This window comes from Corvus cornix, chromosome 5 (genome assembly GCF_000738735.6).
Source record: "Corvus cornix cornix isolate S_Up_H32 chromosome 5, ASM73873v5, whole genome shotgun sequence".
In the NCBI taxonomy this organism is placed as follows: domain Eukaryota; kingdom Metazoa; phylum Chordata; class Aves; order Passeriformes; family Corvidae; genus Corvus; species Corvus cornix.
Window position 1 is genome coordinate 34,880,744 of NC_046335.1, and position 19,174 is coordinate 34,899,917.

General features: G+C 42.5%; 1 protein-coding gene across 3 annotated transcripts in view; it reads right to left on the reverse strand.

Moving 5' to 3' along the window:
• Positions 1-676: 676 nt before the first annotated feature.
• LOC104683512 (deubiquitinase DESI2-like) overlaps positions 677-19,174 on the reverse strand; it is a 90,582-nt gene continuing 72,084 nt past the window's right edge. For all 3 annotated transcript variants that reach the window (XM_039553430.1, XM_010390418.3, XM_019281285.3), the window contains 3 exons: positions 18,933-19,026; positions 17,867-18,008; positions 677-1,570 (listed from right to left, as the gene is read on the reverse strand). In XM_039553430.1, the coding sequence (XP_039409364.1) occupies positions 1,328-1,570; positions 17,867-18,008; positions 18,933-19,026 (479 nt within the window). In that variant the 3' untranslated portion in view covers positions 677-1,327. The remainder of the gene's footprint in view (positions 1,571-17,866; positions 18,009-18,932; positions 19,027-19,174) is intronic.

Below are 19,174 nucleotides of genomic sequence, written 5' to 3' on the forward strand. Positions count from 1 at the left end.
GACTGGAAGAGTGTACTTGTCCTTTCCTCATCCTGTGCTTTCTCATCAGCTGTCAGAATTAGCATAAATACATCCAAGGACCAGATTATTGTCAAGAGCCAGCTTGGAGAGGCCAGTGAGCCAGCTGTGCCCATTTTTCATTCAACTGAAATAGCGCACACAGCGGAAGGCACCATGGTGGCCCATGCATTGGAAGGGTCATCTGTTCTTTCCAGATGTGGCCCTAAGTTTCCCCCTTCCACCTCCAGAAAGGGAGGAGAAAGGAACAGGTTGACATTCTTTGGGTTCACCATTTGTTTTTTACCTTCTTGGGTTGGCTCGAAAATAGGCCAGGGAAGGATGGCTCTGAAGCCATATTTTATGTCTGCGAGTGCAGGAGGAAAATCTGCAGGAAATACTGACCTTCCAAACAGATTCACTCTCCTCTTTCTTGTGCTCAGGAAGGCCATTTTCCCAAATACAGCCAGCAAATTCCAGCTAGGAGAGAGATTCCCCCAGGGAATCTGGGGAAAAAAGGAAACCAGGAACACTGCCTAGAATTAGGAGAACTGAGAGGGGTCTGTGCCAAAAAGCACCAATAGGGTCAAGAGTCATCTCTGCATCTACTTAGTAGCTGCCTCTAATCACCATGGCCCCATCCTCTTTTTGACCCCAAAGAAAAGCCACTGTGACAACATTCATTTTCTAGGTTCTTTGTTATTATTTTCAAGAGCAGGACAATCATTCAAGCTCTTAAATTTGAGTACTGAAAACCGGTGGTTGTAGAACAGGAGCACCTTTCATTTGTCCTTCACATGAGTTAGAAACCTGATAATTACAAAAGGGATGGATCTGAGTAGAGTTTGTTGCTGGTCTAAGAGATGAGAAGGTTGAGTTCTGGCTCTGGTTCCTTCACTGGGTGTGGGCAGGTGATTTGTCATAGGGGATGGGAAAACCCAGCCAAAACAGCGAAGAGGCTGCTGGGCTTAAATGGGTAGAGGGAGAGATAAAAAGATAAAACAGTTCCAGAGAAGGAAGATCACAGTATGTGCACTCTGCCCATACACATGCTCTCATGCCTGAGAGAGTCAGCAGTTCTCCATAGATCAAGGATCATGAAGGCCCTGGGAAGAGAATGCAGTTTAGTCGCCACGATCCTCAGTTCCATGTTGGAACTCACAGTCATTTTGCCAAGCAAATGTAGTGGCAGTCCTTGGAAAACCGGCTGAAGTATAAAGGGTCTTCCCTCCCCTGTGTTGTCTGTTGAAGAGAGAAACCAGTGTGTGCAAAAGGGTGTGAGAAATAAACAGAACAAGAGAGCAGGGATATTTGGGGAAAACTGTGCAGTTTAGACCCGGGTATGTCTACAGGTTCGCGATGTGCCTGAGGCTGAGGGGGCTGCAGAGGTGGAGGGGGACTCCTCATCCATTGTGTCCCCTTGTTCCTCCTTGTGGAGGCCAAGGCTGATGTGGCTCTGCAGGGCTGCTGGGGTCAGCCATTCCTTTGGGAGGCAGCTCTGGAGGAAGGGGATGCACGAGCTGAAGTAGGCCAGGCGGTTCACCCAGCGGGGGATCTCTTTCCCACATAATATCTGTGGAGTAAACCAAAAAGGAGCATGGTTAATAGCACCAAAACATGTGTAGAGGCAATGTCATCCCCACCTGCACGACCACCTCAACAGGGTGAATTCCCTGTTGCTCAGAACAGAAAGGAGCATCTCCTACAGTCAGAAACAGCTGTAATTGCCAATGTCCACACAAGTGCCCGACCTGCACAGGGACCCCTGCCAGCCAGAGCCCTTGTCAGCATCATAACAGAGACCAGGAAAGACAGCTCATGGCCCTCAATGGCATTGGTGACTCTGTTCTCCAGGCAGGCCATGGGTAAAAGGATAGGCCTGCTGGGGCTTCTCAACCAAAATAATGACATTCCTTTTCCAAGTAGCTCAAAAAGTTTGGAAAAATATTTAGGCTGTTGCTGGCCAGACCTTGAGGAGCCCAGAAGCTGAGTATGGCTAGGTAGATGGAGATGCCTGAGAAGCTGTTCTTGCTGCTCCTTGGGCTGACAACAGTGGATCAGTCAAATTACAGTAGCTGGGGGTCCTTTTCCTATCCTACTATACCACCCTTTAATTTCTCCTCATATGGTATTTCCTAATATGGGAAAAAAAACCAACAAAAAACTCCCAACCTAGGTTCTCAGTAGCCCTGTTCCATTACAGATGCTCCTGGCACTGATTTGGATTACTCTCTGCTAGCACAGAGAGTTTGTTTTCCAAGGTCATATCAAATTCAGTGCAATGAAACAACTTGCTGCATACTGCAGACCCTTTCTTCTGTAGCATTTTACCACCCAGACATACAGGTGCCAGATTTTAGTAGCTGTATCTGGCTGAGACCACATAAAGAATGCTTCCCTTTACATTTTACTATATCCCTTACCAGATGCAGAAGAGACACACATGGAACTGACCAGCAGGCATGCCTTAAGAGCCTGTCTTTAGTAAATATACTGCCTGTGTGTAGGGCCCTACACCAGTATACTAGAGCCTAAAGTCCATAGCAGGTTCAGTAGTCATAATACCTGAATTCTCCTTCCCTACCTGTGTTGTTTCCCATGGAGCAAGAGAGACAGAGAGGAAACTCCATCCCGCAGACCTTGCCCCACAATTTACATGAATTAGTAGTTCCAGGGTTGTCCATACTGTACCTTTTGCCAATATTAAATTCCTCTGCTCTTCCTCCCACCTTCTTTCTGACTAAAACTACACTTAATTTAATACTAAGTACTGCAAAAACTAAAATGGTGTTTGTCTGGAGTCCACTAAGATGATTTGGTGAGAAGTCTTTTATTGGCAAGGTAATAAGAGGATTTAGAGGGCTTAGAGGTTTCAAGAAGTTTTCAGGGAGAATGGAACATTTTCTAGAGGATGGGCTGTGCCATGTTACAGCTGTTACGGCTGACGAGCAGCTGGTCCTTCATGCATATGGCCTGGGCAGAATGCTCTAAGCCCCAGTCCAACAGTCACCTTGAGCATAAGGGAATTAGCTTGCTCCAGCACTGTGGAGTTTCCAATGAGGTGTGGAGAAGGCAGCAAACCTGTGACTGTGCTAATTTGACTATGGAACTCACTTTATTTTGACACGCATTGTTTAAAAATCAATGTGTGAAATTGGAGACAGAATCATTAGGTATCAGAGAATGAGCAGAGCCATTTAGCTGCTAAAATTACTTGCAAGCATAGACTGTTCTTCACCTAATACACTCCAAGGACTTTTATTTCAGTTCTTACCAATGCTGTATTCCACTTAACCTTAGACACAGCTATATGAATCTGTATTTTTGAAATTTTTAATCTGGGGACAATTACTTTGTTAACAACTTTTTATCTCCATCCAGATTCCCTGGTTTCCATTGCTAGAGCTGTTGTCTGAGTCTATAAGTGGATAACCTCTCCACATATGCTTAAGACTCATTCATAGAAAATTTACTGATCCATTTGGATTTTCTCACCAGACATATCAGACAATTTTCCCAAGAATGCTGTTGAAGTTTAAAATTGTATTCCATGTGTTCTACTCAAACATTTTGACCTACACTACACTACACTACTTTGACCTGAGACAAAGTCACAAATTGCACTACAATTTCCCTCAGATTTTGTAGCATTCCTCTTTCTTCCTTTTCAGGAATTTAGGCAACATATTGCCGGTATAGAAGATGACTCAGTTTAGGCTCCTTGTGACATATGCATGTATGTGAGTTTAGTTCTCAAGCAGTTTAAAGTTTTAATAAAGTCTTCCTCCCAGATATTAATAGAACAACTAAACCAGGGTATGATTCTTTGGAAAATTAGCTGAAACAACAGAACAGCATACAGTAAGATGGCCTGAAATGGAAATGTTTTTAAGAGTTGGGTCTATTTTCTAAGCAGATCCCCTAGCAACTGAAATAGCATTTCCCAATGTGGAAGCAATGCTGAGATGTTTGCCTTTTTTTTATAGGAGCTTCTTCACCCAGAATGAATCAATAAGGCAAGGAAGAGCCAGAAAAAGAATGAAGATGTGTGGGCATCAGGCCATCAAGCTACAAAGAGCAGTTTGTGAAGCTCAAGGATAATGATGAAGGTTTCCCTTACCTCAGTCTTGCTTGTCATGTCACCTCTTGTCCATATAGCCTCGTTACTATTCCACAGCAGAACACAACGTTCAATAGGAGCAAAAGAGCAATGGCAGGGAATGCTACCAACACTACAGTCTGCTTCTGTGTTTTTTACTCCTTGCCATAAAGCATATTGTGCTGGAGCATCCAGCAGTGCTTAGCTAATGGAGAAACATCAAATAAACCTGGCTGCCCTGGGATTAAGCCAATTGAGTTTAAATAAAACAGCACAAGCAAGATGAAGTGGGTGTTTTCCAACTGCATATGAAGTCACAGAAAAATCCATATACTGCAGCTCTTAAGAGAAATTCTCCACTGAAAACCACTCACTGCAACGATAAACTCACTGAATGATGTTACCACCCATTGCTTCCATCAGCAGAACCCTTTTTCAGATGGTTTTAGAGTTCAAGATTTCACATGAGGTTCTTTTGCTTCCTTACCAAACAAGTGGGGTTTTCTCTTTTGAAGGAGATGAATTTTTCTGTGCTAGGTCATGTGCTAACTCTGACAGGAGATGTAAATAAATAATAAACTGTTACAGGTCAGAAATTGCAGCAAGCACAACTTCTGATTGCCTGAGACCAGTTCTCGCTTCAGGCACTTGGGCGAAGGCTGCACATACTTGCAGCTTCCACTGAGCGGCACCTGCTGACAGAAAGCCAAATCTCCCATAGCTGCAGCTTCCTCTGGGGACTCTGAGTAAGAACTCTGAATGACCCGGCCGGCACCTGCAGAGTCAAGTGGAAACAGCCGTTCAGCCATCCATGGCTGAAGCCAAATGGGCAGGAGAAATGGGACCTGACAGTTTGGGTGCTTTTTCTAGGCAACTGTCAAATCCACACCAGGATTTCAACTCATCAAGAAACAACTAATTTGGGATACAAAAATATCCTCACAGCATCTTAAGCTGTATCATTTTGCACTAAAAAGTCACTGGTTAGAATGTACAAACTGCCCTGCACCTTCTCCCCTCCCCTAAGTGTCCTAGGAGCTACATGTCCCTGCTGGGCAAAGCTTCAACACTTCCCTGTAAAGCTTTGTGGTGGGCAGGGGAGCAGCCAGGCAGCTGGGAAACATGGGCTGAAATGCCATCCAACAATGGAAGATGCTGAGTCTCCTGCCTTCTAGAAGACAATGTTATAGATGTGCTGCGTTTTAAGAAGGCTTTGGTTCTATGGGCATATGCCAGACATTATCTGAGATAGTCCAACAGGCTGAGCCCCTTTCAAAAAGAAGACAAGGGCTGATCACTTGTCGATCCTAAGAGAAGGCTCTCAAATGTAATAGGTTCTGTGTTGTGCTGGATGATGCAATTGGGGCAATTCAAGCCATGCACAGAAGTATAACTCAAGGCACTGAAGATATTTTTTTAAGTGAGCCCTCCCAGAGGCACCAATCCATGAAAATCAAGATGAGCAGAGACAACATAACATTCCTCAAACAATACAAGCTAATTACTTCAATTCTTATCTTCAAACTGAGGCTTGGAGAGTTCAGCACTGAACATCTGCTGAACCACCCACTGCCTCTTCCACTTAGCAGCCTTGCTAAAGATGAGGTGGCATCCACATGGGACATGTATGATTTGAGCTACTGTATAGTGTTTCCCTCGGTATTTCTTAGAGAATGCAGAGGGTTTTTATTGGCACCTGAGGAGTCTAACACACACCTCAGAGCAATTTAACAGCAAAGGCCATAGAGCTCAAGGGGAATCATTACAGTATTTGTATAAGATGGTTCCTACAAGGCCTACATAATACAGCATAGATTATGTTTATCAGAATTTCAGAATAAGGCCATTAGATACAAACCAGCACATCTGCCCAGGCAAGAGCAGCCAAAACACATCCATAGAAAGAGAAAATGGCAATTCAATCCATGTAGTTCTTTGACACATCCAGAATAAAACAGTGACCCAATGCAAAGGGACATCTTTTTTGCCACCTCACAAAAACTAACCTGGTAGCATAATTACCCAGTGCTGGCAGAGCTAAGGGAGTTTGAGTGCATCAAGGAACATCCCTACAGCTCTGCACCCCTGATCAGCTGCTGCACATAGTGTGTACACTGAAAATAACATTTCTGAAAGAGAATGGACGTAACCACCTTCACAACACACCTGAAGGTACAGTCTCACCTTGGTGGAGTTGGCATGCTGGCATCAATTGCTTGAAACAGATTTATAGTATACTTATTGTGTAAAAATTACAGTTTCTACTCTGGGGAATTTAACTAGCCTGTGGGGATCAACAGAATAGATGAAGTGCCACTGGGCTGTGAAGCTGCATGCAGCACACGTTCAGCAGAGCCAGGAATGGCCTGTGACTTACAGAGGAAAGGGTATAGCTGAGAAACTGTAGATGAGGATAAATGAGCTCAGTAATGAGGCTGTGTTCTGGGAGGTAGGAACCTGAGTCAAAGGCAGGAAGGTAGCAGCCAAGTCAAAGGAATTCTAAATGATTTTAAGCAACTGCCTGAAATGCCCCCATTCTCCTATGCAATCCTTTTTTTGTTCTGCAAGGGGCAAGACACTGCAACTCCTATGGGTCTTCTCCAGGATTGTGGGTGTTGTAAAGTAGAGGTAGCACCTGCACTGTCTGTCTGAGACTAGCCAGGAGTGAGGGAAAAAGGAAAGCATTGAACGAAGGGACTAATACCCATGGTTTTGCTCCCCTTATGATGCTAGTTGGAAATGTGTCAGTCACCTCTGTGGATGTGTGGCAGAAGGGCAGAGTTGCCTTTCTGCAGCAGTCTGCATGCAGAGATGGTGGGGTAGGCAGCTCTGGGTCAAATGAGACAGATGGCTCATGGCACCTCAGCACTCACAGGACTGTTCCAGCTTCGCTGGCCCAGCCACCAGTGCAAATGTAACACCTTGTTGAACCACATTCAGAGTTGAATTCTGAGTGGCATCACTGATTAGTATGTACCAACACTGGAGCATGGCAATGCCCTCTGAGCATGAAGGTCTTTGTAAGGAGCACTTATAAGCACAGACAACAGCTGCGGGATGATAGGGTAGGTAGCAAGTGGCCTCATAATGGATGACCATTTGGGGAAAATTGAGTATAATTAAGTCTGGGCTTGTTAATGGCATTTAAAATAAAGAATATCCCACCAAATGAATGAACAACTGCAATTTATTCCTATTATCATGATGGCATGAAGAGGAATTGCCTTCTCCTAGCAGATGCTGTTTCAAGACCAGTGGCTGAGAACAGCTGTTGCTTAACAAGGTTGTCCTTTCAAGTGTTATGGACATGCTGAGCATGACCAGGCCAACCCATATGCATAGAGGAGAAGACATTCAGAGTGTCTATTTTTCCTGCATAGCTAACTAGAAAAATCTTGTGTTTCAGTCTCAAGCCTTGTTTCCTAACATTAGTGAGGAGCAGATTGCTGCAGATGGAGATACAATGAGAAGGGAGAATACAAGAACTCGTAGGAATGGGGAAAGACCTTCTGTCTGGCAGTATTGGCACAACTCCTAAGCAAAAGGTTCCAGTCTCAAAGCCTATCAACATAGTCAAACAGTTCATTACACTCGTCACACTTTTCATTTAGCATCAGGCAGTGGTGAAAAGGACAGGGATATTTTTTGCCATCTTCATTTGTGGAAAGGAGGCACTGTTCCCAGGCATTTGCACACACACAGACTCAAAGGCTCCATGAGGGTGTGACCAGGAATGAACTCCCCAGACAGTGTGAACTAACTTAGCTCCAAGATATTATGCTCATTTATAACAGATAAGGAAACAGGGGTTTCAGTTTGGTAAGACAGATGCAAAAAGCAGATAAAATAAAATAGATGGATAAACGCACCACATTTACACCAGCCCCAGAGAGCTCAAGTTATTTTTCTTTTGTTAAATTTCCTCTAAAAATATCTTCACTTATAATCTTTTTTTTTTTTTCTTTGCTATATAGATCACATTATAGTTAAAACCTAAAATAGCTGCAGACAAAATCAGCCCTTTTTCAAAAAATTGAAATGATGTGCTAAAAACTTGCCATTTAGGGGGGGTTGATTTCTGTTTCAAATTACCTGCCAACTCATATTATTCTCCTGCACAAGTAGATATGGGGAAAGAAGATGGACTGAGAGCTGAAAAGTGCATATAAAAAATTATCCCAGTAATAATTTTTGTTGGACTATTCAGGATAGCAAGGCTAGAGAGGTTAACAGTAGGGAAAAAATTATATTTTTATAGAAGCCTTCATTCTAAGGAATTCCCAAAGACTTCATAAATTTCAACTTATATGCAACCTACACCTAAAAACGTCATTTTACCACTGCAGAGACACCATATCAGGAATGCAATACAGCAGTTTATTAACTACATGCAGTCAAAATTGTGCATGCATACAGGCAGAAACAAGAGGTAAAACTACATCCATCTGAAACCATGAGGATAAATTTATGGGTGCAGGGCATCTTAATAAATAAGCTTCTTTTAAACATATGTGGCAGCTAGAAACCAGAAAACAAACACAGCCTGTTCTCCATGGAGCTAACAACATTCAAAGGCTGCTGCACTAAGCCAGTCTTTCTATCAGCTTCACTGAGGACTGGCTCAGGCACCAGGAAATAAAGCTTTACTAATGTTCTTTCATGTCCTGTGCCTGTTCATTTGTTGGTTTCTTCATTTCCTTCTGTCTTTGATGTCTGTTGGGAGCATCGTCTCCCCTGCCATTAACAGAATTGCACGTAGGTTTTCACTCAACAAAACACCTACCTCCTCTGCAACAGAGGCAACTGAAAAGCAGTTGTTGACTAAGGAAGACGTCAGCATTATTTGCCTACTTAGGATTTGCTAAGGATTGGTTTATAAAAACTTCTGCTGCTTTTGACTGTGACTCAAATGCCACCTGAAGCTCCTTTCTCTGGTGTTTAATCCTTTCTCCGTGATAGCTTTCAGGCTAAGGAGAGCTTCCTAGATTTTAATAACTTGATGATAAGAAGTCACATGCGCCTGGGGATGGACCTGAAAAGCTTTAGTCTTGAATTGTTCACTGATGATTAAAAAACTGCCCTCATTTGATCCTTGATTCAGGAAACCTGCCTTATTTCAGAAAATCTGCTGAAAATCAAGCTTCTCTGAAGAAAGCAGGATTCTGAGGTTTGTTATATGCTGTCAGTTTTGCTGTGGCTGAAAAAGGATGGGTGAATATTCAGAGAGAAAATAGGTACTGACTACCATCTCCTGCCACTTCAGCACAGCTCCACACCCTCCACAAGTAAAACACAATCCCCCTGTTCTAGCAAAACTCCAACCACATTGACAAAAGGCAACTGGGACAGCCATACCATCAGGAAAGAATACACCAGACAGAGCTGTACAGCCAATAACAAAGGTATCTTCTGGTGCACTGCAGTCACAAGAGATGCGAATTTCCTGCTATCACACTGACATGCAATGACAGTGCCTCTCTCTGCTATTGTCAATAGGACAGATCTCGACTAATAATACCAAGGAAAGGGTAAATAAGCCCTAGCACCCATTCTAGACCCAGTGATCCACCTGCAAGCAAACTTGATTGCACCAAGATCATCCCCTGCCTCTCAAGGAGATTCAGATGTGTGGCTTTACCAAGTATTTCCATCTGGCATGCAGGTTTAATAATATCCCTGTGGTGTCAACATCAATTGTGGGTATGCTAGATGCCTGCTACAGCCCTCGGTAACCATCAGGATCCACTGTGCAGACTCCATCTGTTAATCTTCAGGGCATTTCCTGTTGGACACCATCCTTTTAGGCTGATTTGAGAGAGTCCTGGTGACTTAAGGAGACTGGAAGCTATTTACATCCCAGGTTGAGTATTGCAGTGCTGCAGCTCTAGGATTCTGGCTGAAAAGTATTTGATTGTGACAGGGTCCAGAATCCTTGCCTTCTAGGAGCCAGCCTCATCTAGGGTGCTAAAGAATTTTCCAAGGCTGACATCAGCCACGTCAAATGCTTAGAAGACTCTCTTCCCCTCCTTCGTCAACAAAGAATAGGCCCAGCTCACTTTGCTACCTCCAGTTATTTTTTCCAAGGCCACTTTAGTACAAGAACAAGATCACCAGTTCTCCAAAATAATTTTCTCTCCCTAGAAACTTCTGAAAATTCTATAACTTCAAAATGAGCTTCTAAAACACGGACAATAATTCTGATTTAGGCCTCTCTTTTGTCCTGCTGAAATGTGTTATCTCCCTGTTTATGTAAATAATTAAGGTAGGACAGTTCCCACAGGAGAGGCTGAGGGATTCCCTGCTTCAGAACATTTTGTGGGTGATATTCAGGAGAACTTTTCCCGAAATGTGGGACAAAAGGTAAATAAATCCTTAGTCCAACTTGCTCTTTGGCACCTCAGCAAGCTTCTCTCTTTCAGTTACTTGTGAATGAGTATGTCTCATCAGCTGGAAGTTTTGTTTGAACCCACAAAATATCCTAGCAATAGTTTTATTAAAACTATCACATCCTTCTAAAAGGCTCTGCTTTTGAATACCTGGTTTACTCCAAAAATCCTAGTTCAACTCTAATAATTAGTTCAAATTTTAACCATCTGTCCAGATGGCATCTTTGAGCCCTGTTCCCTAGATCCAATCATTTGCATCAAGAAATGCTGAGCAATAAGGAAACAGATCTTTTAATATTTAAAGCAATAAAGGGGTGAAAAGGATCAGTAGGCACAAAAGAAAGCTGGATAATGAGATACCAATCAGTTTTCCTTCAGAGTTTTTAACTCCTGAAATCCAAATTACCTTTAAAAGCCTTCTGAAGAATGATCAAATGTGGACACGTTGGGTCTGATCTTTTTTAATAGGTTTAATAGGTATACAAGAAAGATGAGATAATTTGGGAAGCAAATAGGGATTTTTGACTGTGCTTCATCACCCTTCAGTGATGTAATGAGATTCTGCTTTTGAAGACTCTGAAGGGATTCATACAAGACCATTCAGGTGTTTCTCAGGGTATACAGAGGGTTTTGATCTTTTCCAGTACTTAAGATAAATTACTCACACAAATCAAAAAGAAATCATTCCTCTTTCAAGAAGATGAAGGAAAGATGTGATACAAGATTAAAATCTTCTGCCACTGCTGTCCTGAGGTAAAGCTCCAACATGAACAATTTCTTAGGCAAATCAAACCACTGCCTCTCAATTAATTTCTTAATTATAACTTCATATGTTATCAAAAGGTCCCATAAGACCCACTGAGTTCATTGCTTTCCCACCACTAGTGAGGCTATTGGGGATTAAAAGGGGCCACCTTCCCTGATGCTCAGAAGCCACACTTCTTTGATAATCATGTGCTGTATGTCCTGTAGCAAGGTGCTGGAGGGTTTCCTTAAATGGGGATAGTTGCTTGACGATAATCACATTAATGAAAGGAGAAGGAATGGTTTCCTTGAGTCATTTCACTTATCTTCCAGTTATGGTGCTGATTCAGAGGTGTTTTTCTCCCTCCCCATGGTGGTTTGTCCTTTTCTGAGATGTGCTGTAGCAACTGTCATCACTCTGGTAAGACCACAGCTCCACAGCTTATTTAGAAAACTTCAGAAGCATAGAAAATTGCTGGTGAGAAGTCAAATGAGTTGTCTTCTGTTTGTGAATGGGATAAGCAGCAAAAGCTTTTCCAGAGTCTTTAAGATCCAGTGACACTTGTGATCCTTACACTTAACACTGAGGAATATCACCAGAATGGAGAAGAACCTCAAAACTGTAAACCATCCTCCCTCTGATCCTCTAGTTGCTGCTATCTCCTGTGAAGAAGCTGTCCTCAGGCACTGTACACTCACCATATGCCCACCCATCAGCAGGGCTCATATTCTCATATGCCCAAACCTGTCAGTCAACCTTTCACCTTTACGTGTATTTGGAAGTACAAGCTGTGCCAAGTATGCTTTTGCCTCACCCTGGATCTGCCTTTCACCACTCCAGATTCTATTGTAGGCTTGCAGGGAAATCATGAGCCATGCTCTTGCACTGACAAGAGCCTTCTGACAGCAACTTCACAGTTCCCTGTGTCTGCATGCTCCGACCCTTACGCCCAAAGAACAGTCAAACAAGTGTGTAACTGCAAGTCTTTCCTGGCACCTCACAGCACATTTTCTTGTGGCCCACAAGTGTTTCTGCAAAGCAGTGGCAAGGATAGAACCTAAGACCTTCAAGTCCTCACAGGGGGACTTGGAGTACAGGAATTTCTTTGAGTTTGGCTTTTCCCTGCCTTTCTGTCTTCTTAAGAGCAATTTGTAACTTCTGTCCTTTTTCTAACTCACATCTCCATGTTTTAAAAGAATCAGGAAATTCAACAGTTCATCTCATGGAAAGAACTAATTATTTTAGCCTTTCTTTTTTTGTTTTAAAATGTTTTTCTAATGTTCAAAAGCCAATATTTTTTACCATCTGGCAGAGTTTAAATAGCCTTTTCATCAGCCAGGACAACTCATAAAGAACATAAATATTTTGCAATTACTTGAAGGGCCCTTTGAACGTACTGCTGTAAGTATACATTGGAGAGGATTGTAGGGGATTGTTAGGAACAAAGTAACTTAAAACAGATAATCAAACAGAAGGGCTTTTTCCAATCTTGACATAGTCTTAACTGAATTCCCCACACATGCATAACTTCCCCACTGGAGTACTAAAACACAGAATGGTACATGAACTCAGAACAGGATGGGAAGTTTGGGATCTGATGATGATGACTTCAGTGATTTTTCTTTGCACAAACTGTAAGCATAAGTCCTCTAAAGGGACTGCCCATCCTATTGGACATACTTCAGAGAGTATGGTAGAGGTACTACTTGATTTTGGGGACTGTCAGCATAAGCAACATGAAAGGAGAAAGCTTTTTGTAGGCAAGTTGCTAATCCCAGTTGATGGAGCTCTTCGTTTTAATCCACAAACAATTTGCTTAAGAGGTTTATAAATACAGGTATCATGACACCATGTTGCAGGAATCAAGTGGCTGAGGCAACCTTGACTAGATTTTCACTGCTAGAATCAAGGTCCTCTCACATTTCCACACTGACATAGATGGTGAGGGTAAAGGGAGGCTGCAAAGAGGTATTAAGTGGTGTGTATACAGTGAGCTTAAATTGAAGCTGGGCAAATGCACAGGGAATGCATCAGATTTCTTTCTTATGATTATCCATCAGGAAATTCTGCCCTGCTTTACATCAGAACTTCCTTCAAAGCTAATTAAAGTGCTGTGCAGACACTTATGCTTTCTGGTAGTTCTTCACTTCTTGAATAACCCAAAGATCCTGGTGAAGAAGAATCCACAGGAAGAGACTCCTGATCATGCAGCATGTTCACTTACAGAGAGAGCTGCCATAAAATGGCATTGGAGAAGATGAAATCTGAACTGCTGCAGCTGAAATGGCAGCATTCTTTGTTTTCTTTCCAGAGAAGCTGGAAAGCTTTGTGAGTAGACCAATGCCTCTTTGCTCCAATAGCTGCTCATTACATGTCCATAGGGAACTGGCAAAGCAGGGAGAGAACTAAGTCTTGAGCAAGTCAAATATGCTGGACAGTCTGCAGTAGGAAGAAAGGAAATTCAGAGCTAAGTGGCAATGGGAGAGTAAGAAATAAAGCCCCTCGCAGCTTACAAGTGATGTGGGCAGGAAGTTCAGAAGACTCAGAAGAGATGCATGGATTCAGGGAGAGGCTCAATGCCACAACAGCAAACAACAAGGCTGCAATTGCACTGCAAAGTGAGTTTTTTCAGAGGCAGATAGTAGATCAAAGGCATGCCCAGTGGTTAAGTACAGCTTAGCTGCCTGTGCTGGACTTCCTATAGTCCAGGGATTTTTCAAGATGCATGGCCAAAAGGCAGAGTCACAGTCATAGGTCCAGACACGCCTCTAACCATCAGCAGTCAGCCTGCACGTAACTCTTAAAGACTAAGTTACCAGTTATCATGGTGGGACCCAAGGCATCATCATCTTAAATGGGAATTTGACAGAAAAATATTTCCTAAAGAGATGTAGATGGAAGATTTCTGAATGGATGTTCTATTTGTTGAGAAAACACAGGTAAAGGAAAAGAAAACAAAAATATCTGAAAAAAACCTCTGGTTTCAGCAGTCCTTGTGAGGATGAGGAACTTGTCCTACAAGTCCTGGCAATTGGATATGTGACTGTTGTCTCACAGCATGCTCCTGAGGAAGCTGATCCAGGAAGGAGAGCCAATCCTACACCTCTTTTGCCTTCCCTCTGCAGAATTGTAACCCCAGCCAGCAGCACACACAGCTACACTTAACCCTCAGTCTATATGACCACCCACAGCCCTGCCAAAGGGACAACTTCTGCTTGGATACTAATTAGCAAGCCCACAGCCAGCTGAGGAAATTAGGGTGTCTGAACACAGCTGCCTAGCACAGGGCCTACAACCAAACCTCAAGGCCTGCCAGACAGGTCTGTGTGAACACACATTAACTCAGACATCACCACTCGGCTATAAAGCTCTGTCTCTGGTTTCGCATGCTGAAACAGAACAATACAAGCCAAAAACCAGGAACTAACACTGGCAGATGAGAGAGCTGTCATCAAAAGATTTCAGAGCCCTTTTAGAAGGAAGCAAATAAACCCAGTATGCAAGGAGGGGGACACTTTGGCGCAGCACAGGGATGTGACCCGCCTGGTATTACCTGGGAGGCTCAGAACAACCATCTCCTTAACTGTGCACAATGGTTTATGCCTGTGAGCAGAAAAGCCTAAAGGGCTTTTGGGAGCAGAGCTGGTCATCCCCTCTTTCATGCTAAAAAGCATCCTCCACCCCAAGCCCTCTCTGGGGTGAAAGGGCATTGTGATATCTATAGCATCACCTTTCAGATGGGCTACAGCAACAGAAAGATCAAGAATTTACACAAAAAATCCTTGGCTCTTTTTTTTTGTGGCTGGAATTAAATCCCAGTTCCAGTGTTTCATTCTGTTGAGCAAAATTTCTACATCTTTTCTTTTAATTCTTTGGATAATTTTTCCAGTTTACTGTCTTTAACTGTCACAGAACATGAGTGTACATAAATAGGTGCTAAATATTTTTGTTGTTGTTGTTATTATTATTACTTCTTCACAGATGACGAGTCTGAAGAAAAGAGCAGTACAAACACCAAAGAGACTCATCTCATAATTGATTTTTAGGCACAAATATAATTTCTGTTTTCTGCCCTATGTGGTGACACATATCTACACAGGCTTGTTGAGCCAATCATCATGTACCCAGCATGTTCTGTGCACTGTGAGGATGCATCTTGTAGTTCAACATGGAAGGGACTGGAGCTTGCTAATGGGGTGGTTTTTGGTTTGTTTAGTTTTAATGGGAACTACAGCAAGAAGAAGAGGAAAAAATCACTTAGGCTGTAAAGAAAGCATTCAGATGTTGAGAATAGAAACTTTCATTGCTTTCAGTTCAAGCAGGTTCTGCCTTAATAGATTTCAAGCAGTCTTCCTCCAAAAGGTCAGAAGTATCCCAAGATAAGCTATGCTACTTCTCACCCAGCTCCAAATTGCCAGACTTACTGTATTTACAAGAATGGATGGGGATATCTATTGTAAGGCAGCCACACGTATTCCTCATGTTGCTGACTGAGGCATATTGAAATGCTGGGACTTTTGCTTAGTGTCTTACCACCAGCTATTTTTATAAGAATTTCAGCTCCCATTTTCTGTATCCCTGTGCTAGAGACCATCCAGGATATTCTGCTCCTGGGCCTGCTGTCCAGCTCCTCCGGGTTTGCATTTGTAATGCATTAGAGAGGGTTGATAAACACAGGCATATGTGAAGAGCAACAGCAACAAAAAATCCTGCTTGCCTATGAAGGGCTTATTTAAACTGACGTAAATCCCGAGTAAATTCTGCTCCTGGGAGCAGAAGTGTCAGAACCAGCTATTCAGGCTTCTGCTTTACTATCTAGACAGGTTACGGGGCAATGAATGAGCACTCTGAATCCACCAAGAAAGCTCTTGCAGGAAAACTTAACCCTAAATTCCACTCCTATAAAGATGTCCACTGAAGGCATATTGAAAACAAAATTTAAGATACAGTACTAGTTTTTTGTAAGATCTCTTACTTGACTTGTGTTAGGAAGGCTGGACAAGGAAGGAGCAGTGAGGGATACACTGATATGTAGCAATAGAATCAAGGAAGAATGGCTTTGAGCTTATGGCTTGGAGACAAGACAGACATTTTACCTTTCAAAGTACATAGTAAGCAATGACTTTATTTCACTGCTGCAGGTAAAGGATTTTGTTCATCTTTTCTTAATAATCCCACAGCTTTCTCCTGGGTTTCCTTTTTAATTTTTAAAATTCCTATTTTCTGTTTTAGTAATTTGATTATTTGATTCCAAATTAGTAGTGTGGCTAACATTGATTTGCTCACTGTACTTCTTGGAACTTCATTCTCTGTTTGCACCAATTCAATTCCTTCCTGTTTGTTTTAATTTGTTAACATTTACAGAAAGGACTCTATATAATTAATAAGGATGGAACCAATAGAGAATTGGTGTTCCTAAGAGCCTAAGTAGGTCCCTTGTAAATCAATTACTGGTTCTCAGATTCACTATGTATTTTCTTACAAAATCATGCAGTACTTTTTCCACTGACCTCACTTTGGGATCCGTGATGGGCTTGTTTGGGGATGAATGAACACTTGTGGCAAAAGAGGTTATTGGCATAGGACCCTTGCCCCATATGATGAAGAAAGGCAAGAGATGTGTGATTAATTAGGATGGGGATTCCAGAGGGAGAAATTAAAGTTTCACTGTTACAGCAGTCATACCCTATCATGACAAGTTATATTCTCTCCTTGAGTTTGCCATAAAGCAAGTATGGAAAGCACAGAAAGTTTTTATAGAAGGTTACTTCCATTTTGTGCTTTTCCCATCTTTTTCTGACACTGGGTCAAGATCTGGAAATCAGATTTACACAAATGCTGAATAGTCACACCTTAACTGAAACACACTTTAACCATCTCATCTGGGAGGTGAGGAGGAAGGCAACTTCCCCCAAAATAATCACATCTTTGGGAATCAAAAATCAGATACCCCAAATCAGCAGACAGATGGAATAGAATTTGTGTTTCTCTGTGCTTCAGTTGTCTCTGAATAGAAGTAACAGTTCTGTTGTAATTCACAGTGGTTTGAGAACATGAAAATGAATAAGCACTGAAGATGTCTATAAGAAAATCTTTTTTTTTTTTTTAATAGGTTTTGGTTGGTGCAGATTGAGAACATGAAAATGAATAAGCACTGAAGATGTCTATAAGAAAATCTTTTTTTTTTTTTAATAGGTTTTGGTTGGTGCAGATTAAATAAAGAAAAAGAACACCCCCTCTCTGAATACTGCAAATTTTTGTTTCCAGAACACTGATATACCATTTTTATACCTTTGCAGATCATATAGTGTTACTTAGGTTTGTTATAAAAATGATGCATATTTGCATGCTAACCAGGTCTGTCCTTTGAATTCCTGCTCAGTGCCTGTTCAGTGAACCAAATTACAAGCACTCCTAATTTCCCACACAGTTTAGACCAAACGGGATAAACCTGCCACATCTCTACCTCCTGATCCCATCCCTTTCAACAGCAAAGGGCTTCCAGAAATATTAAGGGCAGAGATATTTGGCTATGGGTTCTGACCTGGCAGGGTGTGCTGACCCCAGTTCCCTTTCTGTGAGCATTACTACAGATCTGAAACAGTAAAAAATAAATGAATAAACCCCATTTGTGCCCACCTCAGCCAGAGCAGAAGAAAAGTGATTACAGTTCTTGTGCATCAAGTGGTACGCATTTCCTTTGTATTCCTTGCCCAGCTCTTCCATAATCTTATCCACATCCTCTTCTGTGAAGTCTGTGGTGCCCAAGGCAATAGATTCTCTAGTTAAAAACAAAACATACAACAGGAAAAACAGAAAGATACAGTGAAGAGTGTGATACATACTGAGAGAGAAGGAAATGATCAGACACTGGCAAGAAGGACAGGTTAAAATGTTATGGACATGCACATCTAAGGCTATCAGAGACTCTCACTAACAGAATGGCAGAGTAATATCCACAGCTTTTCCACAAAGCAAGTTATCACACAGGCAACAGCCCTGAGATCTTCTTGCTCACCACCAGGGAAGTCTCAGCTCTGGGGGTTTACTCCCACTCTACCCATCATTCCACAAGAGAAATTTGTATTACAACAGAGAGGGTCGCCTGGGCCAGGAAGGAGCAGACTGAAAACTTTCTGCAGAAGCCTATTGCTTCTCCTGATACTCACTCACTAGCACTTGCTCTAAAATGACCCTCAACATAAACTGGCAGTCTGGGAAGGTCAAGCCCCCCTGCCATGGACATTTCCTTGACCCACAGTCCCACAGTCTGAGCATCTTGAACAACACAAGAATGCAGCATCCTCTCAGACTCCTCTAGCAGCCAGTCTGTCCCTTGTAACAGAGCAGCAATAAACACATGTGATGACTTCAGGTACTCTGTGCAGTATCCACAGATAGGGGGTACTCATAAAAAGAGAAGTTTTATTTTTTTCCCCTGTGCATTGACTCTGTGTAACAGGTGAAACTGGGAGCACAGAAGATGAATAGAATGGGAAAAGAGAACTGCACTCTTTGTAAGTGTGCTTTTTACACACTCTCTTATCCACCTCCAAAATCCCTGCAGGGCTGCCTTTGAATCAGGATCATGTGAAGGATGGCAGTGGGGAGAGTGAAAGGAGGACCCAGAGGACAGGACTTCCCTGCTCCCTCTACACCGATGGCTACCAGGGGCAGAGGGGGAGATGTAGAAAAGGGCCCTTACTTGAATTTAAAGGTCTCGCCAAGTTCTACCGCACTGCCAGGTGTGATCTCGAAAATCCCACTGAAAGGGTAGGGATGCCCTCCATAGGCAAACTCTGACAAGGAAAGAAACAGACTGTGAGTAATTGAATGAACACCATGTCAGGAAAAATTCTATGGCAGCTGTCTACATGGCTCAACATCAGCACCAGGGGCTGGGCTATTGCCAAAATCTGTTCCAGCCAGACTCTGAAAGCTGTTTTC